This window comes from Crocuta crocuta, unplaced genomic scaffold (assembly GCF_008692635.1).
Source record: "Crocuta crocuta isolate KB4526 unplaced genomic scaffold, BGI_CrCroc_1.0 scaffold288, whole genome shotgun sequence".
Classification (NCBI taxonomy): Eukaryota; Metazoa; Chordata; class Mammalia; order Carnivora; family Hyaenidae; genus Crocuta; species Crocuta crocuta.
In genome coordinates, this window is record NW_027532607.1 from 7,373,272 (window position 1) to 7,399,240 (window position 25,969).

Here is a 25,969-nt window from a genome sequence, read left to right on the forward strand (position 1 = left end):
AAGAGCTCATTACCTGGACATAAAAATGCTGTCATCTCTCTGAGTTCACACGGGCTGGAAAAGTCTTAGCTATCTACAGATGCACAGATTGAATCATAATAAAGGACATATACATAAATGAATGATTTCCTCTTTCCTTTTAGGCTTAATGTTTTAAGGGGTTAACTGGACCTCTCCCAACTGTTTCTTAGAAGAAACACAATTTCAGAAGCAGCTTATTGTGGTGGGCAGTGAGATGTCACTCCTTGTCTTTCCTTTGGCTATGCAGTTAGTCTGTCTATCTCCACGTTTTTAGCTTTGGGCTGCAGACTGGGTTTCGACACATCCATCTATTTTGCAGAGTTAATGCAAGCTGTTTAAAAGTAATACATTACTTAATAATATTAAGGTAGACAGACCTCCCCCCCCCCACCTTTGTGAGGCATTATTTCGCATACACGGTTTTACAAGGCAAGGCGTTTACAGGGCTTGGAGGACTGTATAACCTCAGCAAGCGGAATGGAACAGCAATACGTTTGGCTCTCAGAGCAGATACGCCGCACGCACAACTTATTTCTCACTCTTAATTTCAGTCTCTCGCTCAGCGCCAGGACATGCGGCACCCTTGCTAAAGCAGGGTTAAGTACGCATCTGCAAGACCTAGCATATTTCACCAGCACCTCCTAGGGGCCAAGTGAGGGTATGAGGCTAGGAGGTGGGCGCAGACCCTTTCCTTGAATTGTCAGTTTCACCTCCTCTCCGCTCAGAAAGCCACCAGTCTGTGCCGCCCCAATACCAGCCAGACCGTGGAAGTAGTTTGGCGACTCTAGGAGGCCTTGAGAGGTTTAAATCAACTGCACGAAAGACGCATTGGGTCGCTTGAGGAAATAAACATTACACACACACACAGGAATTTCAAACTCCGTGTAAGGAAGACTCCTAAATATACTGTGTCCTTTAAGAGCAAAGCTTCGTTATGACGCCTAAGTAATCAGAGATATATGTACTTACTCGATTGACACACAGAGATACACACACACACACACACACACACACCGACACACAGACACGCGCACACACGGACTAATCTGTCAAGTTGCAGGATCCAGACGCGGTTAACACTGAAATTGACAGAGGGTTTTAAAGGGTCTACATGCTCTTGCCTGGTTGCTGGGAGTGAGGGCTGGGAGGCGCGGATGCGAGGGCAGAGCTGAGTGTCTGTAGGAGTTGCTGTTCCAGAGAATTCATTACTCTAATTGCTCTGATTTTAGATCAGTAGAGCGTGCCGGGCGGCGGCGGAGAAAGAGATTGAGGGCGGACAGTGCGAGAGGGAACGAGTCGTTCACCCTGCAGAGAAGTCTAGGCGCTGTGTAAGTAATTCACGGACAGCCGGGCGCAGACAAGAGCCCAGCGGCTCTGCAGTTGCAAAAGTTGTGCGCGTCTAAATCCAGCCGGGCTCCGCGCGCCGGTCCCGGTCCCTTTGCCCCACTGCATTCGCGGCTCCTCCGCCGGGGAATTCGGGGGACGAGGGGCTGTAGGTGCGAGCGAGGGGGAGGCGGGGAGATGCGCCGGGGCCGCCGCGCAACGCGATCCTCCCCGCCTGCAAACGCTCCTCCCGGCCCTGGCAGCCCCTCGCGGAGCCCAGCGAGCCGCCGCCGAGGAGAGCAGAAGGGAAGTGTGGGGCCCGGAGACGGCCGAGGAAGCCGGTCCCCAGGCCGGGCTGCAATTAGGCAGCCGCAGGAGCCAGGCCGCGGAGCTGCCCACCTGCTGCCGTCCCAGCTGGGGCGCAACTTCCTCCTCCCCGGCCGCGGCCGGACTCCCCGACCCCGCTCGCAGGGCGGAGGGGGAGGAAGCGGCGGCAGGTTCTCCTCGCTGGCCGCGCGGCGGGTCGCGGGTGTAGCATCCTCCCCTCCCTGCTGCGATTCCCGGGGCCGGCCGGGCGGCCAGGCGCGCTGCGATTGGCCGGCAGAGGCCGGGGGGCGGGGCCAGGCGGGCCGGTGTCTCAAAAGAGCCCAGGATATTGCAGAGCGCACTAGAGCCCTGGCCAGCGCACAGCCTTCCCCGGCGCCGGCAAGCTGGGTCTTGGGGATTCTGGTTTGCTTTGGCTCACTCGCTTTTACAAACTACTGGATCTTACATGCCTCTGTACCCCCCACTTCCACTCCATGTCCCCATGCTCCTGCGCCAGCAACAGGTAAGGGCCGCTGTGTGTTTTCTTCCCTCCTTGTCTCCCGCTGCCTGTGTGTCCTGGGGAGCGGACTCGGGCCGCCGTCGCCGACCCTGCCCTGCCCCGCCTGCCCCAGAGGTGCCCAGCTGTCACGCTGCTGTAGCGCTTACCCACGCTGCGGAGTCCCAGATCATGCCTATAGAGTTTGTGTGCGCACCAGAACATCCCCAGAGCTAAAAATACTGAGACATGCTTGGAACAGTTGAGCAATAGAAACAGATTTCTCTGCAGCATCTGTTTGTGCTCATAACTTCCAATGCACCAGCTGTAGCAAGATACTGAGCTTGGAGACATGGGCCAGGGAGCCTGTGTTCGATTCTTGCTCTAAGGAAGGAAAAAAAAAAAAAAAAAAAAAAAGGCGGGGGGTGGGGAGTGCTTCTAGAGCACTGGTCTCAAATCTTGGCAAACTTGGGACTCAGCAGTAGTCTTGATCCTTCCTTGGCGTCTTTTTTTTCCCCTTTGTCATTGCTTCAAGTGTAGCGTGGAGTTCCAAGCAGAGCGAGCGTCTCAAAGTTGCTTTGCTGGGGAAAGAGAGCGCGAGCCCGAGTTGGATTTGAGCCCCAAGACCGCAAAACTTTCACATCATTTGTCACTCTCTCCTAAGCAACGTATTATTCTTGGTAATAATAGTATTAATACCTAAGTTGAAGACAGTGTGGTTTCAGGAAAGCACAGTGGCCAGAATGACTTGATTCTGCAAAAAGATTGCATCATAACATAGACTTGTCATGACAATTGAAAAAAAAATCGAGATAGGAAATGGGCAGTTTAATGTCTGTGTCTGGATAAGCCTGCCAGTTGGATGGTAACTAGGATACGGCTGTGAATCCTGGGTATTTTCATAAGCTCAGAATTTACCTGTTAGGAAACAAGGCACTGAAAACGTGTTTTAGGTATGAAAGAATGCAACTGCCTTTTACCACTTACTTTCTCTTCACATTAATAATCAATAGGCTGTCAGATTTCCTCACACCACTGCCCTGCGTCTGCTGTATAATACCTGTACACTTGTTAGCTTTTTCCTGCTCACTTCCACGCCACCCCTGAGTGGTTTATTTATATGTGCCAATATCTGGAAAAATCTCCAGGCTCAGGAGTAAGACATGTTCCTTCAAGGATGGTGGGAGGGGTCATCGTTGGAGTCAAGGTCACGTAACTTTGCTTTAACACCTCCCTCTCATGTTGTGGTGGCACTTTCTTTACTGTTTTTGTAGTGTATCCGTAGGAATATTTGTTCTAAACGCTGGTGAGTTTGGCTTTTTTTTTTTTTTTTTTTTTTTAAGGACACACAGTATTTCTACCATCTTTAGATGCTCCAGTTGTAGAATCTCTGGTTAGCTGTAGAGTCCTTGTATGACTTTTCCAGAGCATGAAAGATGGGCCACATTTTTACCTGAACTGATAAGCTGTTGCAGGTTTTATCTCCCCAAATATGTCTGTTTCTCAGCATTTGCAGATGCTGGGTGATGCTACGTGCATTGCTGAATATAAATGGTAGAGTGCTCACGCAGATAAATGCATATCCCTCTACCCTTCCCCTCTTACCCCTCCCCCTCCCTTCTGTTTACTGAGCTTCTAAGAGGCTGCTTTGCCAGCAGTTGTGCTCACATAGCAACATGTGCCCTGAGCACACTCAGGCTGGTCTATGTGGCGTCAGCTGGGGAATAACTGCTCTAAACACTCATTAGCAGACCTTTCTTTCAGCCCGGCACACTTTCTTTACCTATCCTTATTTCCTGTCCTTAGTTAGAAACTTTGTTATCCACTGTACACCACGACCATATTATTTACGGGACACATTTATTCTTCATAATTCTATTTTTCCAGTTTCTTATAGCTCATCTTGGGAATATTTCCTATATGAGAAAAATGATTCAGATTCACTCATTTATACAGTGTTATCTCCTTGACCTTGAATTTATCTGTAGTGCTCTCTCTCTTTAACATCTACCTAAGATTGAAATGGCTGAACTATTTTTTTCCATTGCTTATGCTTAATTTTGGCTCAGCCTATAAATAGTCTTAACATGAACAGCACCACATGTAGCCTCTCAATTTCCCAGAAATACTTTCTACCTCATTGGTTATAGCCTGGGTAAAATGATTATTTGTATGTATTAAATTTACATCAGGCCCTGAAATATTTTTGCTGAGAGGGGACTTTACACATTGTTCATCAAATCAAATATGGATTCTCCCGAGTTGTACCCCTTAAGGAGTCAAATCGCTTAGTGTTCATTACTCTTGATTGAATGTTTCTCAAAGAATCATTTTGAATATATGTCTACAATAAACTGGCATGAAAGCCCTGTTCCTAATCAAAGTTTTCTCTCTAGACACTCAAGAATCGGTGATTCTTAGTGGGAGGAAAGCAGGCGAGGAAGTTTTCTGCTTGCGTAAAGTCAGTTGGGCATGTGGGTAGGTCAGTAAGAAGGGCATTCATCATAATGAAATATTAAGACAATCACTCTAGCAAACTGTGGCAAGTTCCAGAGTTTTGCTCTGTAATCAGTTTCCCAAAACTCTGAATACACATAATGTGTGTGCACACATATACACACATAAATCTGTTTTGGAGCATATCTGTTCGAAGTGACAAAAGCTTCCGTTTTGCCAAAAAAAAAAAAAAATCTTTTTTCCCCTTTCCAGGCAGAAGGGTAAAATTTCTAAATGATACTCTACATGTGGAACAAATTCTGTCATAAACAGTGGAAATAAGACAATAATAGTCGTTCAATACAGGCTGTTTTCAAGTTCTAAATGCAGAAAGCTATTCGTAGGAAGCTGGTGTTGTGTTTTGCGGAATTCGAACTGATGTCCTGGGGTCAAGATTTTTGGAAGGTCGTAATTCAGTCTTTGGATTTCATATGGTTGTTAAGCTTTAATCTGGAAAGAGTGCAGAAATAAGTCAGAAGAAATTTGAATCTGTCTACTCATGGTCCCTCATGGTAACTCAGATGGAAGGCTTGTTTTGAATCATGAAAAGGGAATTTCTTGGTGTCAACTTATAATATAAGATTCTGAAGTCATCCAGAGCTCAAGGATACAAGCACTATTTAAGCGAGCCTTTTCCCCTCCCCCTTTTTTGGAAAGTACACCTGCATCTGCTATTATATTATTATCCCTATCTGGTTTTGTGTAGAAATCTTTGGCAATTTCACATGAGCCCAATAATCTTGAAATCAACTGTTAAAAAAAATCCTTTCCATGTCCAGGACCTAGAACCCTGAGGAATAGGAGACTTGTTTCTTTTGTCCAAGTACAAACTTCATAGAGAAGCAGACAAAACATTGAAGCAGGTGGAAGACTGGGAAGGCACAGTAACTTCTTTTTATAAAGTAATTCAAAGGCACTTTCAAATCGGGCATCATTTAGGTGTCAAAAGCTGCCAAAATGTAACACACATTGCAATTTTCACAGATGACTAATCTCAGGAAAAATGTGTTGGGGCACATTCTTGCATAATAACCTGGATAAGGAGGGAGAAGTGAAATGCCTGTAACGAGGCAGTTTCAAAGACAATGCACCTTGCCTCTCTTTAAGGGGGTGTACCAAAACAAGATACATCGCTTGCTTTATTTGTTTGCAGTTGGCTTGGCTGAAATTGGTTCGGTTAACCACTTAATCTTAATGTGGTTTGGGGGGAGAAAGAAAAAGTGGAGACCTCGTTATCAGGGCTTCAGCAAATCTCTGCTCCTCACCATCTGCTTTTCATTGACCCCCTTTATTGCAGGAGATCGATTGGGTTGTTTGACAAGTGGGGGATTGCTTTTGGTTTTTATATGCCATCTTCTTTTTTTAATTTCTACTTGATGAAAGAAACACGCTTGACTTTCTTAGACTTCTGTTTGTCACTCAAGGAAAAATAATAGTTTTCTTTGGAGTGAAGATGGGAAGTTAAATAGACAGTTGTTACCTAGGTTAGGATGAAGCAAGAGGAGAAAATTAAAAAACTACTATTTGTTCACATTAGGTAAAGGTGAGTGCCTTCTCCATGGGAACATACAGCTAACAGCAGTGCTCGAAGTGAAAGTAAACTGACAATTATGCTCTGCTCCTACAAAGTTGTCTCTGTTTGGGAAAACATAGAATTGGACCCACATGAAATGAGTTCCTGCCTTATCTCAATTCGCTAAAGACCTGGTCCTTTGGCACAAAGGTACTTACTTCCTAGCCTGTCATTACACATGGCAGTCCCATCTCCGGAGAATTTCAGGACTCATTGCTAGGCAACAGACTCACTCTTTATCCCCCAGAGCGAGCAAACCTACGCCTTCAAGTCAGAATCACTTGCACTACAGAGATGTTATCAGGCATTTCTGCAAAGTGGCTGCTTGCAGCGTGTGAAGTGATGCAGCAAGCCCAAACAGTCTCCAGAAATTGGGACCGATTTCAGATCATTATAAGGGCTGTGTACTCAGTTTTATCATTTAAACAAATTAGTCTGTGCCTTCTGCTTTCCACCGTGTCATCAAGGGCTCCCATAGTCTCCCATAATGCACCTGCAACTCAAATTAATGTGAATGTACTGCATTTATATGAAATGTTCTCTAGACATGTCTTGAGTTCTCAAAGCCTTGCGACAAACTTTGGCCTTAACAAGTCTTTCTTCTGCTTGATAACTTGGGACCCTAGCAAGTACAGAAGGCAAGAGAGAGAAAAAGAGAGGGTATCTGTAAAACAGAATCTCCTAGCTTGCTGGAAAAGGGAAAAAGGACCTGAAATGTTGGTTGAAAGACTGTTCCAAGCAACTACGTCTTCTATGTTTATTGACTTTATTTATATCATATAAATATTTTTGGGGGGCAAAGAAATGAAAAATCCTATTATTCAATGCAGCACATACTTCTCTATATTTGACTGTATCTTGTGAAGACATGCTGCCTTAGAGAGTAGAACCCTTCAATAATGACATCTCTTCTAATGAATAATGTCTTCTGTCTGTCTGTCTGTTTGTTTGCAGGACACGAACCCTGGATGTCAGCTGAGTTACTAAGGTAGCTCTGCATGTCAGTAGACAGACCTTGGTAGAAGCTCAAGGCTCCTGGAGACCCCCCACCTCTCCTTATTTTTTTTTGTGTGTGTGTCCTCACTGAACATTCAAAACTGTTTCTCCAAAGGGTTTTGCAAAAACTCAGACTGTTTTCCAAAGCAGAAGCACTGGAGTCCACAGCAGAAGCGATGGGCAGTGTGCGGACCAACCGCTATAGCATTGTCTCTTCAGAAGAAGACGGGATGAAGTTGGCCACCATGGCGGTTGCAAATGGCTTTGGGAATGGGAAGAGTAAAGTCCACACTCGACAACAGTGCAGGAGCCGCTTTGTGAAGAAAGACGGCCACTGTAATGTTCAGTTCATCAATGTGGGTGAGAAGGGACAACGGTACCTTGCAGACATCTTTACTACGTGCGTGGACATTCGCTGGCGATGGATGCTGGTTATCTTCTGTCTGGCTTTCGTTCTCTCGTGGCTGTTTTTTGGCTGTGTGTTTTGGTTGATAGCTCTGCTCCATGGGGATCTGGATGCATCTAAAGAGAGCAAAGCTTGTGTCTCGGAGGTCAACAGCTTCACAGCGGCCTTCCTTTTCTCCATCGAGACCCAGACAACCATAGGTTATGGCTTCAGGTGTGTCACGGACGAATGCCCGATTGCTGTTTTTATGGTGGTGTTCCAGTCCATTGTGGGCTGCATCATTGATGCCTTTATCATTGGTGCAGTCATGGCAAAGATGGCAAAGCCAAAGAAGAGAAACGAGACTCTTGTCTTCAGTCACAATGCTGTGATTGCCATGAGAGATGGCAAACTGTGTTTGATGTGGCGGGTGGGCAATCTTCGGAAAAGCCACTTGGTGGAAGCTCACGTGAGAGCCCAGCTGCTCAAATCCAGAATTACTTCTGAAGGGGAGTACATCCCCCTGGATCAAATAGATATCAACGTTGGTTTTGACAGTGGAATTGACCGTATATTTCTGGTGTCCCCAATCACCATAGTCCATGAAATAGATGAAGATAGTCCTTTATACGATCTGAGTAAACAGGACATTGACAATGCAGACTTTGAAATTGTTGTGATACTGGAAGGCATGGTGGAAGCCACCGCCATGACAACACAGTGCCGTAGCTCATATCTGGCCAATGAAATCCTCTGGGGCCACCGCTATGAGCCTGTACTCTTTGAAGAGAAGCACTATTACAAAGTGGACTATTCAAGGTTCCACAAGACTTACGAAGTGCCCAACACTCCCCTTTGTAGTGCCAGAGACTTAGCAGAAAAGAAATACATCCTCTCAAATGCTAATTCATTTTGCTACGAAAACGAAGTTGCCCTCACAAGCAAAGAGGAAGATGACAGTGAAAATGGAGTTCCAGAAAGCACTAGTACGGACACACCCCCTGACATAGACCTTCACAACCAGGCAAGTGTACCTCTAGAGCCCAGGCCCTTACGGCGAGAGTCGGAGATATGACTGCTTCCTTCTCTGGAATATTTACTTTAAAATACAGTCTGTTGGTCAAAGGCCCAAAACAGTTATTCAGACGACGGTACTGGTGAAGAGGTGGGTCAAGGCAAGTGGCCACAAGGGACTGAGGCTAGCACAATGGTTTCAAAGAAAGACTGTAAGCTCGGAAATGAACATAAAGCACTCAACATGCCTCCCTGTCCCCACCCCCCACCCCACCCGNTTGTAGAATAAGTTATGGGGTTTTTATGTATTGTTTTGTGTTTTTACAAAACTTGAACTTGCAGGCAAGCCTTGGTTGGGTATTTGACTAATCCAGAATGCTTCTCTTTAGGGAACAAGAATGTTTTTAATGGCATAACAAAGGCAAGACTCTGCCTTAATTTTTGAAAAGCTGCTAACTACATGAACACAAATCGTATTTTTGTTGTTGTGTAGTTTTTCTTTCGTGTAATTTAAAAGTCAGTGTTGAACTCTGTTGAAAGCTCATGATGTGTGCTTCAAAGTGGCAAGTATTTGGCTATGAGCTGCCAAATGAGAGCCTGATTTTTTGAGGCCAGTAATTTGTTTGCTAGAATTGATTTTCTCTCTCTCTCTCTCTCTCTCTCTCTCTCTCTCTCTTTGGGTTACATAAGGGCATTATGTAACACTAGCCAAATGGTAGCCTCTGGGTTTGTTTGTTTTTTTTTCCTTCCATGATGTTAATGGGTTATCTCAAATTTTAAGTTAGACTACCTAAAATAAATACCAAAGATAATGCACATTTTTGCACAGTGAAGCTTATTCTAAAAGGGATAGAAAGCCCCGTGGCTGCCTTGAAATCAAGAGACAGTAACTTTGAACCTCAGCAAGACCTTGAACTGCCCTTTCCTTTTTCACCGTATTCAGAAAACAGAATATCATACACACAGAATCTAGTAAGTGTAGTGCTTTTTCAATTTTGTTCTTTCATGCAACTTGTGTATGAGAGGGGAAAGAAGAAAGGGGAAGTAAAATTCACATATACACAATATAAAATATCTTTTGCTCCCTGCCAGGTAGGACTGGCCAGGCTGATGCATAAGGTGAGAGATGGCGATGTGCTCTTAGATTTTTCTGGATTTCCCCTTTTTGCACATTCCAAAATTTATTCCATAAGATAAGACCTCCGTTGGAGTTCTTTGGTATCCTCAAAGCTGAGCCATCCAAGATGAAAGATAAATAAGTATAAGCCCTTGCAGCTGAATTCCTTGCCCCAACTGTTAGGACACTTCCAGCTTGACTTCGCCTTTGAGAAGATGCCCCACCTGGCCTCTAGGCTGCTTCTTCCCATCAGTCTGTCTGGAGCAAGGCCCATGGTGTCTGGGAGGCTGCAAATGTCAAAGGGGGGAGCCAGCGAGGTGTGGACCAGCCACTTCTGATGTAGCACATCAGCTCAAGTATTCAGGAGGGAGAGGAAAGTTACTTATTTTTTAGTGGTAGAGGGTGGGAATGAAAATGTTGCAGTATTTTAGGGTCAACAAGAGCCATAGAAAATATAAGGTGGCCACAAGTAGAGGAGATAATGAACTAAAAGGTTTATGTCTCCTTTATATATGCACACTTAGGACTGGATCTGAGCTGATCCTTCTAGCCTGTGTAGCCCAGGAGCAGGTTACTAAGGACACCTTGTTTTGAGAAGTCTCTCCTGCCTGGCTGATCGAAACTTTTTTTTTTCCCCTCTTGCTGTTTCTCAATAATGGAACTCTTTTTTGGCTTCAAGTTCCTTATGTGTGAATTCTGGGGGGTGCTGACTTTTCTTTTTTAATTGGAGTCTCAAAATCAACTCTCTTATGGTATTATATCCCTGTATGCCATTAAAAAACAGCTTGTTCTGGAATCCTGTATTTTGTAAATTGATGTGTGTGATGGTCTCTGGTTCCTGAACAGCCATCGCTGAATGCCGTGCCTGCAATAATAAGACAGTTTCTGCTGTTCTCAGCCTTCAAAGTCGATGGGTTTGAAAACTGGTGTTCTTTTCATTGAAACAAGACAGAGATGTCAAGCAAGTGGATGCTATTTTAAATCCAACTTTAAAGGCAGGTTTGGAAAGTTGTTTAGAGAGTTGGAGGAATTGGGATTGATGGGTCAAAACGATTGACAGAGGAGGGAACAATTTGGCTGTTGACAGTGAGTGAATACTGAGTGCTTCAGCTGCTGCTATTTCGATATTTTGCAAAGGAAAATAATCAAACCAAAGAGTATTCAGTGACCTGAATGAAATGAAGATGCAGTGGAGAATGGGGGTGACCACTGAGAAGGTTCCTCCCAAACACACAGTGCTGCCACTTAAAAACACTTGAGATATTTGAAAGGGGGTGGGTCTGGGGGCAAGGATGAGGGAGGGAAATCTTTCAACTTCTTTCTGAAAAAAGGAAAAAAAAAATCTAACATTTCTGGTGCACAGGTTTGTTTTTGTTTTTGTTTTTGTTTTTTTCAAGAAAATTTTGCAGAAGCTATGTTTTTAAAGTGTACATTTTATAAAGTTTATCAGATATTTTCATATTTAAAGCCAAATGTAAATAGAAGTCTGTAAAGGGAAAAAAAATTGCCATAGAAAGTATAATTTCCGTGCAGCAATTTCTGAGAGCTAGTACCTATATGCTACCGGTTAGCATGGTTTTAGCAAGTATTTACCAGCCTTATAAGGTTCGTATTGCTATGTTCTGTTATTTATTTCAGCATGGACTGTTCATTTGGAAGCTTTTTCTAGTTATTAGTATTTTACCAATTATAAGCTTTAAATGGCAATTTTTTAATTTTAATTTTTTATTTTTGTCAAGAGCCAAGACACAGGTAATGCACAACATCTTTTGCTGCATTTTACCTTCAAAACATTTGTCCTTATTGACTGGGTCTCCTTTCCATAATTAGTGCACATATGTCATTAGAATGAAGACAGAGGAGACTCGCCGTGAATATCTGGGGTCTCTTCCCAGCTATGTGTTGCTTCTCTATTGTAAGCAAACCCCCGTTGAATTTACTTAAGAATTGCTCCCTTTTAAAGAATTTTTGCTCGTATCTGGATGGGCATTATATTTTTGGGAGGAGGCATAGATTCCTGGTTATCCTATTTTTAAATAAAAGATAGACAAAGTGAATTCTATTTTGACTATTGAGAATGGAATAGTTTTCTATCCCTCTAAGAAGTATACTTGAATCAGACATTGTAAGGATGTCACTATAGCACTGTAGCCATTTCCAAATTCCCGGAGAACGTCTGTTTTACCTTTAAAAAAAAAAAAAAAAACCTATTAATGCGTTATTTTTTTCCTCTTCATTTCCTTTCTTCCCTGTAAACTTCGATCCCAAACCTTGATGTCTGTTTGATGAGCTTTGTCCCCCAAATCATGTTACCCTCGCAATTAACAAATGTCAGTTCATGTTTTATAATAAGCCACTCAGTAAAGGCAAGACGCTTGTTCTGAGAAGAAGAGTGAGTTGTTTTTCACTCTAGGTCTAATAAATGTTAAGGTGAAAAATAAAAGTGTTGTATAGTCACCTCCCCACTCCTGACTAGAATCTCTTTTTCTAGTTCTGTTGGGTCTCAGCTCTGGGCTCTGGCGAGTGAAACAATCCCGGTCTCTGACAATCGTGATAGCTATTATTTTCCCATTTGCCATCTTTTTGTATCTAAAAGTCTTCCTCTTGTACTGCACAAACCATGGATTGTACATATTTTTATATATTATGTCTTATTTTATTATTTCTAAATAAAAAATTAAAAATTGAAGACAAACTGGTGCAAGAGTCTGTGGGCTTCCTGTACGATTGCTGCAGAATTGCTGAGATCGGAAGCAAATGTTTCCAAACAATGGGACATAAACCCTGAGCGCTGGAATGAATAGAGCCATAGAAATTGCCCAAACGGGGAGGTGTGGTGGGGTGGCAGATTAACTTAATCCAAGTTAGAGGAAGTCAAGCTCATATTTTGTTTTTGGACAGAATGGCGTAGGTAGAGGATAGAAAACAAGCAAGCAAGCAAAACTGATAAATTCATAAGCTTTAGATCTTAACTCTCTGCATAATGACCATAGTTACCCTTTACGGAGCCTAAACTATGGATAGGGTTCTCACTGCCCTCCCCCCTCCATTAGGATATTATTATTCCGGTATTATAAATCAGGAGTTGGTAAAAGTGTTCTGTAGAGGGCCACACGGTAAATATTTGGGGCCTTGCAGAACAGAGAATCTGTCTCAGCAATGCAACTGGGCTCTTGGAGCACAAAAGCAATCACAGATAATATGAGAATAAATAACTTGGATGTGTTTCAATAAAACTTGACTGATGATAACTGGTGGGCCAGATTTGGCCCATGGCTTGTAATTTACCAACCCTTGGTATGGTGGAAACTGAGGCTGGATTTAAAGCTAATTAATCGCTGAGGTGGTATTCGAATTCAGGTGTGTTTTTTTTTTTAATGTTTTATTTATTTCTGAGAGAGAGACAGATAGCATGAGCAGGGGAGGGTCAGAGAGAGAAGGAGACACAGAATCTGAAACAGGCTCCAGGCTGTGAGCTAGCTGCCAGCACAGAGCCCTACGCGGGGCTCGAACCCACGACCTGAGCCGAAGTCGGAGGCTTAACCGACTGAGCAACTCAGGCGCCCCGCGAATTCAGGTTTTATCTGCCTCCAAACTTCATTGAATCCACTAACCCTATATACTGTTCCAGGACACAAAGTTCCTAGGGATGTGCGGTCTGTACTGAGGAAATCTGTATTCTGAAATATGGGTTGCTCTTTAATATTTTTTCTTTAACATATACTCAAAGAGCACTTACTGTGTTTCAAGCATGGCTCTAGATTCTTTGTACATATGAAGTAATTTAATCTTAACAGCAACCCTGTGGAGTAGGCAGTGGTATCATCCTCATTTAAGAAACGAGGAACCAGGCCCAGGGAGGTTGAGTGTCTTGTTCAAACACACACAGCAGGGATTAGGGCTGGGATTTAAATTGAGGCCATTGGGCACTGACTGGGCTGTGCTCTTTTATCACTACTCTATGCTTTCCATTTGGAGGCGTTCCTGGTAAAAGTTTCACCATTTAACCCAAGGCCTTTCTGCTTCTTAGCTTTTATTTCCCTAGGTGATGAAAATGAATTCTTTTTCTCCACTCGGGACACATTAGCCCAGGATTTCCACCTCCTTTGTAACCTGTTCCTCCATTTCTCATCCAGTTGTTGGAAAGATGGAACGATGCACAAAGGGTAGAGGAAGAGCAAATTGAAGCATCCGTTGTGGGATTTGGGTACATTTCAAACTTCAGATTAATTTCCACTAACTAGGAATTGCTTAGTCCTGTCTCCAGGCGAAACCACAAGGCCCTGGTACTAACCACGCTACAGGCACCTTTACCACATCATACATTTGTGCTTGCTTCCCACTTCAGGGAGCCAAAGGTGTAACATGACCCTCTTGGTGATTGGCTTCACTAAGCAAGATATATAATGGTAACTCCAGGCAGCGAGTTGAATGCTATAATGCTCCTCACCTCTACTTAAAAATTTTTGTTTTAAACTAATTTGACAATAAACTATTAAAAAAAAAATTTTTTTTTGTTTTATTAAATATGTATACCAAAAGAAAAGGCAGAGGTGGGATTTCAGAGTCTTTCTGCTTAGGCCTTCTTCTCAGTGACAGTCAAACAAATCCTGGCTTCCTGAAGCAGCAGCTCCCCAGATCATACTTGCAAAGAAGAAAACAAATTTCCCTCTAGAAATTTCCGTTTTAGAGCTAGGAAAGTGGATCAAGTCAATCAGATTTGCTTCCCAAATTTAAATAAATCCATACATAAACAAATGAAGGCTAGCTCCATGCACTTTAAGAAACAACTCCATGATCCACATATTTCAAAAACACCAGGGCCCCCCTCTTCTTTTTTTCCAAAATAGTTCAGGTCATGGACTCTAGAGATCTGATGATTTGAGCCACTATAGAGGATTATTATAATGACCTGAAAAATTACATGATTACAAGGTAACACCTGTAAACCACGAATGCAACAATACTATCACAGTACCTGCTTCTAAAATAGGGTGACCAATTGTCCTGGTGTCCTGGGCGGGGGAGGGGGAGACAGAGGGGCTTCCCCTGATGCAGGGATCACAGGGCTAAAACTGGAACCTTTCTGGGCAAGTTGGGATGAGTCAGTCATCTAGTTTGGAAGCTACTGGAGTAGGATGTTGGGAATGGAAAGGAGAGAGCAGGTTAAGAGGAATGTAGACGGGGAGGAGTTTAAAATTCAGCACAGGACTGTTACTAACTAATAAGAATAATAATGATGAATAATTACAGCTAAGTGGCTCTCTCCAAATAACCGCAAGTTGTTGCCTTCAGGGCGTTCATTGTTTTGGAGGAATGGTTTTCTAAAATACTATGCACTTTCTGCTTATTAAAAAAAATTAGGATGTATTATTTAATGTTTCCTTGTGTCAGACACAAGCTAATGGCTGCTCTTCTGCCTGATACCATGTGCTTTTACATTTTGTCCATTAGATCATCAGCTGCTGTTCTGTCCATGTCAGAGTCCCCTCAAATCATTCCGGTTGTTGTTTCCTATCCGCCGTGTCTACTACTAAGATAATCCATTATAAGGACTATATGACCGATGTCAGAATGTCAGGCATACCAGAAAGGTGAATTGAGACACAAAAGTCTGGCTTGAATGGAGGGATTTTATGGACAGTAGTCTTCGTTTCCACTGATTTTTCTTTTTTTAATTTCAGGTTTGAGATTATGTTCCCAGGGGTTGAGGCTGTTAAAGGTTTTGACTTCTAGAAAATTCTGTTCAACTTGACAGAAGCTTTATGGGGGAATTATTATATGGTGCTGGTTATTCAAAGTTTTCTATGTGGACTTTGATTTATTAGATCATCGTTTAGAGAATGGGCAGTACACATGTAGAGTCATTTTGTCCTGCAAGGGAGGAAAGTAGTTCAGTTTTAGACATAAGAAATGTATGTTACCGAGTACTTCCGATGCATTAGGCACTGACAATGACATGATTCTTGTCCCCTACATCCAGGAATCTTCATTATTTTTTCAGGGATGTCGCTATGGATTCAGATATGTTTGCAACAGCTTACCGGGAATTGTTGAAGTTGATTTTGTCAAAACTTTGCCCCCAAGGACGTTCTTGCACTTCTGGGTGCCAAATGACCGCTCTACCCCGTCTCGGCTGAGATTGGTAGCTCTGTGGAATCACCTGCCTTAGCACTGCCCCAATCCAGACGCATGCGCAGAAAGCGTCCCTTGGGCAAGTGTCGGGGTTCACTCCTGCTGAACAAACATGAACCAGCGTCACGCCTTGTAGTTTAATTTGGCTTTTAGTTTTCACATCTTTGCTACTATACTTCTACATCTAAAGTTCTAGTTAAGCAACTTTTTATTTGAGCCTGGAGAGTGTTGCACTAAAGAGCAGAGAAGAGTTTCTTTCAAAACCTATAAATGGTTGGATTAGGCGTTTAGACACAGACCCATAAAAACAGATTATTTACCAATAGCGAGATTTCAAAGGCAAGTGTGCACACATCCCTAGCAAAACACTCTTGGCAGACGCGCTCTCAGATAGCAATCATTGAGGGAAAGTCGAATCAACGATTCAGAGATTTCTTAGGTCCTGCCTCAGTCTCTTTTGTGGCCTGCATATCCACGACACTCCCCCCTGCCTTTTCCAGGATCAGCCTAAAGGTGCAGCCTGCCTCACTCTGGCACACTTAGTCAACGAGGCAGCTGCAGAAGATGCCCCAGTGTTGCCATAGAAACTGAAGGAAGCGTCGAAGCACCTTCTCTTTAATTTCATGAGTGACTTTATTCAAGAACCAAAAATAAAAAGTGCACAAGGATGTAATTATTGAAAAGGCTGTGTTCGATTATAAATACAGTATGTACTTTGGCCTCAGTCTACAGCTCACTTCTCCCTTCTATTCGAGACTATTCAAACAGGAGTCTTCATTCAAGGTTTAATTGAAGTGAGCCCAGATTTGCCAAGATAGGGGAATGAGGCTTGCTTCTGAATTTCCATCTTTTCCGCGGCTCATACTCGACAACTGGATGGGAAGTCTTTTTAAAGAGGGCCCATTTGGAGTGTCTGTGCACATTAGGCCCTCTGGGCTCACCAGGGCCTCCTGAAACGGCTCTGCCTTCAGGCATCCACTAGTCTAAAACATTCTATAAGTTTATGATCATTTTGTAGGATAATAAAAAGAAGTGGACAGGAGAATGCTAAAAAGAAAAAGCAATGAGTGGAGAAGCTCGGTAACAAAATTCTTCTTTTTCTCTGTCTGTTTCTCCTTCCTTTTTTTTTTTTTTAAATCCTGTTGCTACTTGCAATAAACAGCTTCTTTCACAATGAAGAGGTGGAGGAGGGAGATTCAAGCACCTCAACAGTTGGTCTTATTTGCAATATTCACCTAGGACAGAGGCTCAGAGCTAGAGTCAGCCCCTGTTCTGTTTACCCCTTCTGATGGGCTGCTGGCTTGAATTTGCTGGAAAAAAAGTTCCCTCTTCTCCCTACTCTTTCTGTACTGAAACAAGGCCATCCCGAACCTTCCTGCTGGCATGATTTGAAAAGTGTTTAGGTTGCTATTTCCTGCTAGTGATTTGCATGAAGCCGTGTGCAATATGGAATTTACTTCAAAAAGGGAAATGCAAAGGTACAAGGTGTGTCCTATAAGCAAGAATCCAACTTCTTTGTTGTCTGCGAACATGCCTTGTCTGTTTTCTTGATTTGCAGGACTTTGTGTGTCCCTTCTCACCATTTTGCATGGTGTGTGGGCCCTACACTGAGGCTTTTCTGCAAGGCAAATAAGTATTTTATATGAATAAACTATAAAAGAATTTCTCCCTTTTAGAGAGATGGCAGACTGCAGGTAAATACTGTGACAAGTTCGCCTAGTGCCTTTTTCTAATTTTTTTAAATGTTTATTTATTCTTGAGAGAGAGAGAGAGAGAGAGAGAGAGAGAATGGGTGGAGAAGGGAGAGAGAGTGAGGGAGACACAGAATCCGAAGCAGGCTCCAGGCTCTGAGATGTCAGCACAGAGCCCAATGCGGNATTTTTTTAAATGTTTATTTATTCTTGAGAGAGAGAGAGAATGGGTGGAGAAGGGAGAAAGAGAGAGGGAGACACAGAATCCGAAGCAAGCTCCAGGCTCTGAGATGTCAGCACAGAGCCCAATGCGGGGCTTGAACCCACGAGCAGGAGAGATCATGTCCTGAGCCGAAGTTGGATGCTCCACTCACTGAACCACCCAAGCACCGCTTGGCTAGTGCCATTTGTAATATCAGGCTGGCCATGCTGTTTAAATGCCTGCTGATTTCTTCACTAGATTGTTTTCGGGTGGTGAGCTTGGTAAGTTCTTTATAGATTTTGGATACTAACCTTTTATACGATATGTCATTTGCAAATATCTTTTCCCATTGCATAGGTTGCCTTTTAGTTTTATTGATTGTTTCCTTTGCAGTGCATAAGCTTTTTATCTTGATGAGGGCCCAATAGTTTATTTTTGCTTTTAATTCCTTTGCCTTGGAGATGATATTGAGCAAGAAATTGCTGTGGCTGAGGTCAAGGGGGTTGTTGCCTGCTTTCTCCTCTAGAGTTTTGATGGTTTCCTGTCTCACATTTAGGTCTTTCATCCATTTTGACTTTATTTTTGTGTATGGCGTAAGAAAGTGGTCTAGTTTCATTCTTCTGCATGCTGCTGTCCAGTTCTCCCAGCACCATTTGCTAAAGAGATTGTCTTTTTTTCCCAAAGGGAACCCTTTTGCACTGTTGGTGGGAATGCGAACTGGTGCAGCCGCTCTGGAAAACAGTGTGGAGTTTCCTCAAAAAATTAAAAATAGAACTCCCCTATGACCCAGCAGTAGCACTACCAGGAATTCATCCAAGCGATACAGGAGTGCTGATTCATAGGGGCACATGCACCCAATGTTTATAGCAGTGCTTTCAACAATAGCCAACTTATGGAAAGAGCCTAAATGTCCATGAACTGATGGATGGACAAAGAAGATGTGGTTTATATACACAATGGAATACTACTTGGCAATGAGAAAGAATGAAATCCTGACATTTGCAGCAATGTGGATGGAACTGAAGGTATTATGCTGAGTGAAATAAGTCAGTCAGAAAAAGATATATATCATATGATTTCACTTATATGTGGATCTTGAGAAACTTAACAGAAGACCACGAGGGAAGAGAAGGGGGAAAATAGTTACAAACAGAGAGGGAGGGAGGCAAATCATAAGAGACTCTTAAATACAGAGAACAAATTGAATTCATGGGGCGTGGTAGGGGAGAGGGGGAAGAAGGTGATGGACATTGAGGAGGGCACTTGTTGGGATGAGCACTGGGTGTTGTATGTAGGTGATAAGCCATGGAAATCTACTCCCCAAACCAAGAGCACACTTTACACACTGAATGTTAGACAATTTGACAATAACTTATTTTTAAAAAAATAAAAAATAAATGCTTGCTGAAACTAGCTACATGCTTACAAAAAAATAAGGAGCTGAAGAACTTGCTTGCAAGTTTAAAGTTGGAAATGTTTACTTTAATGAATCTGTAATTTCCAGATTCTTGTACCTAGAGGTATGTAACAACCACCTCTTAGTTATTATATAAGATAAAAAGAAGTCTATGGAGTTACAAAGTTGCTCATTTCTAACAAAGAGGGTCTTCCTAACCATATGGCCATTTGCTTTGGTTAACATCTTAATGGTTTCAGGAAGTAAGAAAAGTCAAGTCTGGCTGGGCACTCCCAGTGAACACTGGGGAGGAGGGTAAGAGAAAAAAAATACTCAAGAAATAGGACGTGAAAGATGAGTTGTTTTCTGTGGGTTGTGTGCTGAAAACCCAGACTTAACCTCCCATATGAAATTTTCTGCAAAGCCCACATTGCTTAATAATGGATTTTTCAATTCTTTTGGAAAAACTCAAAGAGGAGTTGAATTCTAGTTGTGGGTTGATGTGGGAGAAAACAAAAACAAGTCAACACCAGCAAAAGTAACTAATAACAGGAAGCAATCCATCGGAACTCAGAGCCAAACAGATATTTAAAGCTGTGTTCAAGGGACTTCCTCTGAGTGGCTATTACCTACTTTGAGGTACAAAGGTCTGGGAATTCTAGATTTTAGATTCAAGTCTCTTTTGAGCCGTGAGCCTGGGTTTGCTTGCTGGAAAACCAGAACAAAGACAGAAGTTTGTGAGACTTAAAGAGAGATAGTTTTTGTCAGAGTGATTTATTATTTTTAAAGTATTATATATGTTGGTTTTATATTTGTAGTAGCCATTTTTCTTTTTAAAAAATTTTTTTAATGTTTATTTTTGAGGGAGAGAAAGAGCAGGCAGGAGAGGGACAGAGAGAGAGGGAGACACAGAATCCAAAGCAGGCTCCAGGCCCCGAGCTGTCGGCACAGAGCCCAAGAACCGGGAGATCATGACCTGAGCTGATGTCAGACGCTTAACCGACTGAGCCACCCAGGTGCCCCTGTAGTAGCAATTTTTTTCTTTATTATTATTTTTATATATTTTACTTTGTTTTAAATGTTTATTTATTTATTTTTGAGAGAGAGAGAGAAAGAGAGAGAGAGCACCAGAGAGCATGCACATGTATGAGGGAAGTCAGAGAGAGAGAGGGAGAAAGAAGATCCCAAGCAAGCTCTGCCCTGTAAATGGCAGAGCCCAAGGCAGGGCTCAAACCCCCAAACTGTGTGAGATTATGATCTGAGCGGAGATCCGAAGCCGGATGCTTAACTGACTGAGCCACCCAGGAACCCCTTTTTTATTTTACAGAGGGAGAGTGAGAGTGTGAGCTAGAGAGAGGTGCAAAGGGATAGAAAGAGAGAATCCCAAGCAGGCTCAATACTAGGTGAAGAGACATCCCTCATCCCCTTGATTTTGAGCCCAAATCAAGAGCTGGATGTTCAACTGACAGAGCCAACCAGGTGCCCCCTTTTTAATTTCTAATATAGATAGTCTTTACTCCAAATTCAAAACATTTGTCCATCTCTCCTCATGCTTCCTCTGCACCCCGCACCCTCAAAAAAAAAGAGAAGAAGAAGAGGAAGAGGAAGAGGAAGGAGAAGAAGAAGAAGAAGAAGAAGAAGAAGAAGAAGAAGAAGAAGAAGAAGAAGAAGAAGAAGAAGAAGAAGGAGAAGAAGAAAGAGAGAGGGAGGGAGGAAAGAAAAAGAGAGAAAGAAAGAAAGAAAGAAAGAAAGAAAGAAAGAAAGAAAGAAAGAAAGAAAGAAAGAAAGAAAGAAAATCGCCCTTTCTCATTTTGAAAACATTCACCAAGCATCCAACACCTAAAACTATGATGTGTTTTGGAGACTCAAAGTTACTCTTTTCTAAAAGCTTGCTTGCAGTGGAGTGAGGGAGAATGAGAACAATTACAGTAGACTAATTTTAGATTTCTGTATTTGTGCTCTGACCTTAGCAATCAAGGCAAAAGACCTCCAATACAGCGTCGGTGCAAGAGATGTAAGCATTTTCTTCTCCACCCTTGCTGAGAACACCCATGGAATTACTTGTCATGTTGTATTATATGTACTAAATGCCAAGGTGTTTTTTTGTTTTTTGTGCATTTTTTTTTTTTTGTACTGGAGTTTATAAGGTTGGAGTTTATGCACCTGGACCCTGGCACTACGTGAAGGGAAGGCGTTGTTCTTGGCAAAATGCTCAGTTACAAACCTATCAGATTACAGACTGGATTTCCTTTATCTTGGGGCATTGGACTCTATTCAGGGGACAAGAAGAATAGGATTTCACAGCTTGTTAGGACATGCTAGTTATTTCTTATTCTCGTTCTTTGCGAGAGAAGAGTGAAGTCTCCTGGCATACCTCCCGTAGGTAGTAGGGGTCAATGTCCAAACAAGAACCGCATTAGGCGCCCCAGAAGCCTTCTGCTGAACAAAATGGCATCACTGGCCAAAGGGGTTGGCTCGTCGTGGAACTGGTAGCCAAATGTCCTGCTCTTTTACGGAGGATTTGACGTTTCTGCCAGGGTTGCCTGTATAAGAAAACCACTTCTTCATAATCTCAGTGTCCAAAGTGATTTCCCATCATTGGATTCCAAGGAATTCTTTTCCTATCACTTCCTTACAGATAAATATATATATATATATGTATACACACACACACACACATATATATATATTCTCTCTCACTGCTTTCATCACATCATTTTGCATGCCAAATCACAAAATTTTTATGTCATTGAAATCTCTTTGGAAAATCTGCTAAAAAGAATGGTTTATTTTCCTTTGAGGAATTCTTTCAAAAGAAAAGCTGTATTCCTGACAAGGACTTATGAGGGAGCTCATTTTTGCCATCATCCACACCCAACCACGTGCACACCCACACACCTACACACCCACACCCACACACCACCTGCACATGCACGTGTAGAACTAAATGCACTCCATTTACTCCCAGAGTCCTCACGTTTAAAGAGTCTCTCTTGTGATATTGAGATCAAAGGGGAAATCCAGTCCAGAAACCGTGCGAATATGCCATAATTTGGATCAGTTAGCCTGAGTTATTTATTGTTTGTTATATGTGTCAGAGTTACAAGAAAGGAAAGAATAATATTAGTGGGATTATGGCTGATTCTCATTTTTTGCTTTCTAATTTATTTATAATTTCCATAATTTCCTGATGAAAATATATATCATCATTTTAGGTCTTGCTCAAGATTGTTGAGCTGATCACATGGTTCATTTTTCACCATTTTTTATCTTTGTTTTATAATGCATGCATAAGTGTATAAAATTTCATCTGGATGCCATTTTTGCCAAAGCTCATAGATTTTTGGATATGTAGCATTCCTGTATTTTTAAAAATTTCTAAGTAGTTTGTATTAACTCAAAGATTATTAAAAAATCTTTTTAAATTAAATTTACATTAAATATTTAAATGTAAATATACAAAAGATATTTGTATATCTTTTTGCATTGTTTTGTTCTTATGAGTGGAGACTATCTCTTTCTTTTTGTTTTTAATTTCTAATTTTATTGAACCATGTTCAGAAAACATCTGTTATTTTATTTTCTTTTAAATATAAAGGGGGTGCTTGGGTGGCTCAGCCAGTTGGGTGTCCGACTTCGGTTCAGGTCATGATCTCACAGTTCTTGAGTGTGAGCCCCATGAGGGATTTAAATACTGTGAGGGATTTAAAATCAACCTTGGGAGGGGCGCCTCGGTGGCTCAGTCAGTAGAGCATCCGACTTCAGCTTAGGTCGTGATCTCACAGTTCGTGGGTTTGAGCCCCACGTCAGGCTTTGTGCTGACAGCTCAGAACCTGGAGCCAGCTTCAGATTCTGTGTCTCCCTCTCTCTCTGGCCCTCCTCTGCTCACACACTCTCTCTCTCTTTTTTTCTCAAAAATAAACATTAAAAAATTTTTTAAGTATAATGGCCAATTTTTGTAAATATATCATGACTATTTGAAATGAAAGTATATCTGTACTTTGTTAGGTACAAATTCCATGCATTTATATGTCTGTGAACTACATCATTCTATAATTCAAAGTATTATATAATTCGAATATTCCATATCTTTAAGTACTTTTCATCTGTGTAATCACTTGATTACTGACAGAAGTGTGTTTAAGTCTCTATAATGTTGGTGAAATAGTCCATTTCTACTTGTATTTCTAATGACACTTGCTTCCTGTATGTCTCAGTGATATACTGTTAGGTGTATTCATATTAATGATTGTTCAATCTTATTGGTGGATTATCATTTTATCAAATAAAATAATCGTTTTTAGCTGTGAATTATTTTTTGTCAAACGCTAATATGACAATGCCGTTTTAGTTTTCTGTTTGTTTTTTTGCTTTTGTGTTTTGTTACTTTTTACCCAGTATATATTTTTTTCTTCCTGTTTTTTCTTTATTTTTTTGTTTATTTATTTATTTGGGGGGAAAGGGCAGAGAGAGAGAGAGAGAGAGAGAGAGAGAGGAAAAGAGAAAGAATCCAAAACAGGCTCCACACTGTCAGTGCAGAGCTCGATGTAGGGCTTAAGCTCACCAACCGTGATACCATGACCTGAGTGGAAGTTGAGTTGGACGCTTAACCGACAGAGCCACCCAGGCACTCTCACTCTCTATCTTTCTATGTAATTTTTTATATGTTTGAATTTTATACAAAATTTGAGGAGAGTATCATTATTATGTATCCTCACATTTTCTGTTTTCCTTGCTCCTTCTCTTTCTTTTCTGTCCTTTACTGTATTGATATATTTGCTTTTTTCTCCTATTGACTTATAAATACATATTCTAGTTATTTTGTTTTAGTGGTTGTCCTTATATATTCAATAGTTATATTTAAACAAGCCATTCTGGGGGCACCTGGGTGGCTCAGTTGGTTGAGCATACAACTCTTGATTTCAGCCCAGATCATCATCTCACGGTTTGTGGGTTTGAGCCCCATGCCTGGCTCTGCACTGACAGTGTAGAACCTGCTTGGGGTTCTCTCTCTCTCTCTCTCTCTCTCTCTCTCCCTCTCCCCCTCCCTCTCCCTCTCTCTTTCTTTCTGTCTCTCCCTCCCCCATGCCTCTCGCACTCTCTCTGTCTCTCTCAAAATAAATAAATATACTTAAAAAAAATAAACAAGCCATTCCAAAAATGCCTAGGATTTGTCTGCATTTATATCAGTTTTCTCAATAAGGCAAAAACTTAACATGATTACACTTCCCTTCCCTCATATCCCTGTGCTTGGAATTTCTGTGCCCTATTGTACATGATAAAAATCAGAGCTGAATGCATTCTAGTGGATTTTTATCTTACATTTGATGCAAATTCATCATGCTCTCTTCATGAAGATGAAACAGCATTACAGTGATTCAAGTAGAATGAAATTTGTACTATGTCAACAGAGGAATCTGGATTAAGTTGTAAATTCCAGGAAATAGTTCAAGTTGTTAATTTGATATTGAGCACAGCTGCCTTTCACAGATCAGTCTTGAGAGCCCACAACAGCTTACCTTTCATCCAACATCGCGTGTGGTAAAGGACCACTTGTATTTAAACAGATCTTCTGAGTCATTCTTATGCATGGGAGTTTGAGAACTCATGCACTGGACCTAACATAGATGGGCTCCACTCCAGAGTTTCTAAGTCTATAGGCTTGGGGTGGAGACCAGAATTTGCATTCCTAACAAGTTTATTGCTTTTTTAAGTTTATTTATTTATTTTGAGTGGGAGAGAGAGCAGGGGAGGGGCAGAGAGAGATGGAGAGGGAGAATCCCAAGTAGGCTCTGTGCTGACAGCAGGGCTCAATCCCAGGAACTGTGAGATCATGACCTGAGCTGAAGTCAAGAGTCTGAAACTTGACTGACTGAGCCACCCAGGAGCCCCTCTAACAAGTTCTTAAGTGGTTCCCAAGATGATGCCCTAAAGGCCTCACATGCGGCACAACTAGTCTAGTGAAATAAATTCTGAGCAGGAGCTCTGGGTATTTATCTTGTCTGTAATTGACCAGTTCTCCCACCTTGGGACATTTACCCACCCCACCCCCTGCCAAAGTTTCAGTTTCCTCAAGCAAAGGGGCAGAAAGAAGGACCAGATAGTTTCTGAGGTCCAAGGGACTCTAATTTTTTGTTTTGTTTTGTTTTTTTCTTTGCTCTCTGTAAAGATGCTATGATTTATTTTCTGTTTCATTTGTTAAGAGATCGTCACATTAATGCATTTATCAGTGATGTTGAGATAATCATAAAGGTTGTTATTTGTAGTATTTATATACTGATAAAAATTTCATACAAAAAGATACACTAAGTGTGTGTGTGTGTGTGTGTGTGTGCACGCGCACGCTCAGAGAGAGAGCGAGAGAAAATGCATGTGCGTGTGTTGTAAGCCAAGGATGAGGGCAGAGGGAGAGAGACAGAGAATCTTAAGCAGGCTCCATGCTCAGCTTGGAGCCCAGCAGGGGGTAAATACCATGACCCTGGGATCATGACTAGAGCTGAAATTGAGAGTTGGACGCTCAACCAACTGAGCCACCCAGGATCCCCTACAAATAGATTTGTCAGAAGCAAAAAAAAAAAAATCCAAAAAAATCCAAAAAAATCCCACCACAGAAAACAAGTAACCCAAACAACACCTAGGGAAGTAAAGTTCTAACAGAATGGAGAGTAGCTTATATAAGCCATGCCATTAATATTTATACGTTTAGCTAGTGGGCCAAAAATATGCTTCTGCATATGTTGTTAGCAGCTACATTCAAGGAAAACAGTCAAAATAAGATACATGGCTTAAGAAATACATAAAGTCCTATTGTCACCCAA

At 42.0% G+C, this 25,969-nt stretch overlaps 1 protein-coding gene across 2 annotated transcripts; it reads left to right on the forward strand.

Annotated features, from left to right (window-relative positions):
- Positions 1–1,265: 1,265 nt before the first annotated feature.
- On the forward strand, positions 1,266–8,880 carry KCNJ2 (potassium inwardly rectifying channel subfamily J member 2). Of its 2 annotated transcripts, none has more exons than XM_077780402.1 (2): positions 1,266–1,349; positions 7,170–8,880. In XM_077780402.1, exon 2 carries the CDS (start codon positions 7,388–7,390, stop codon positions 8,669–8,671), a length of 1,284 nt encoding a protein of 427 aa, XP_077636528.1. In that variant the 5' UTR covers positions 1,266–1,349; positions 7,170–7,387; the 3' UTR covers positions 8,672–8,880. The 2 variants fall into 2 exon arrangements, with proteins under 2 accessions (XP_077636528.1, XP_077636526.1); XM_077780400.1 differs by lacking the exon at positions 1,266–1,349 and adding an exon at positions 2,030–2,173.
- Positions 8,881–25,969: the final 17,089 nt, after the last annotated feature.

Bases quoted from the DNA above. Each gene is read 5' to 3' on its own strand.
- KCNJ2 (XM_077780402.1), top strand. From the start codon at position 7,388: ATGGGCAGTGTGCGGACCAACCGCTATAGCATTGTCTCTTCAGAAGAA.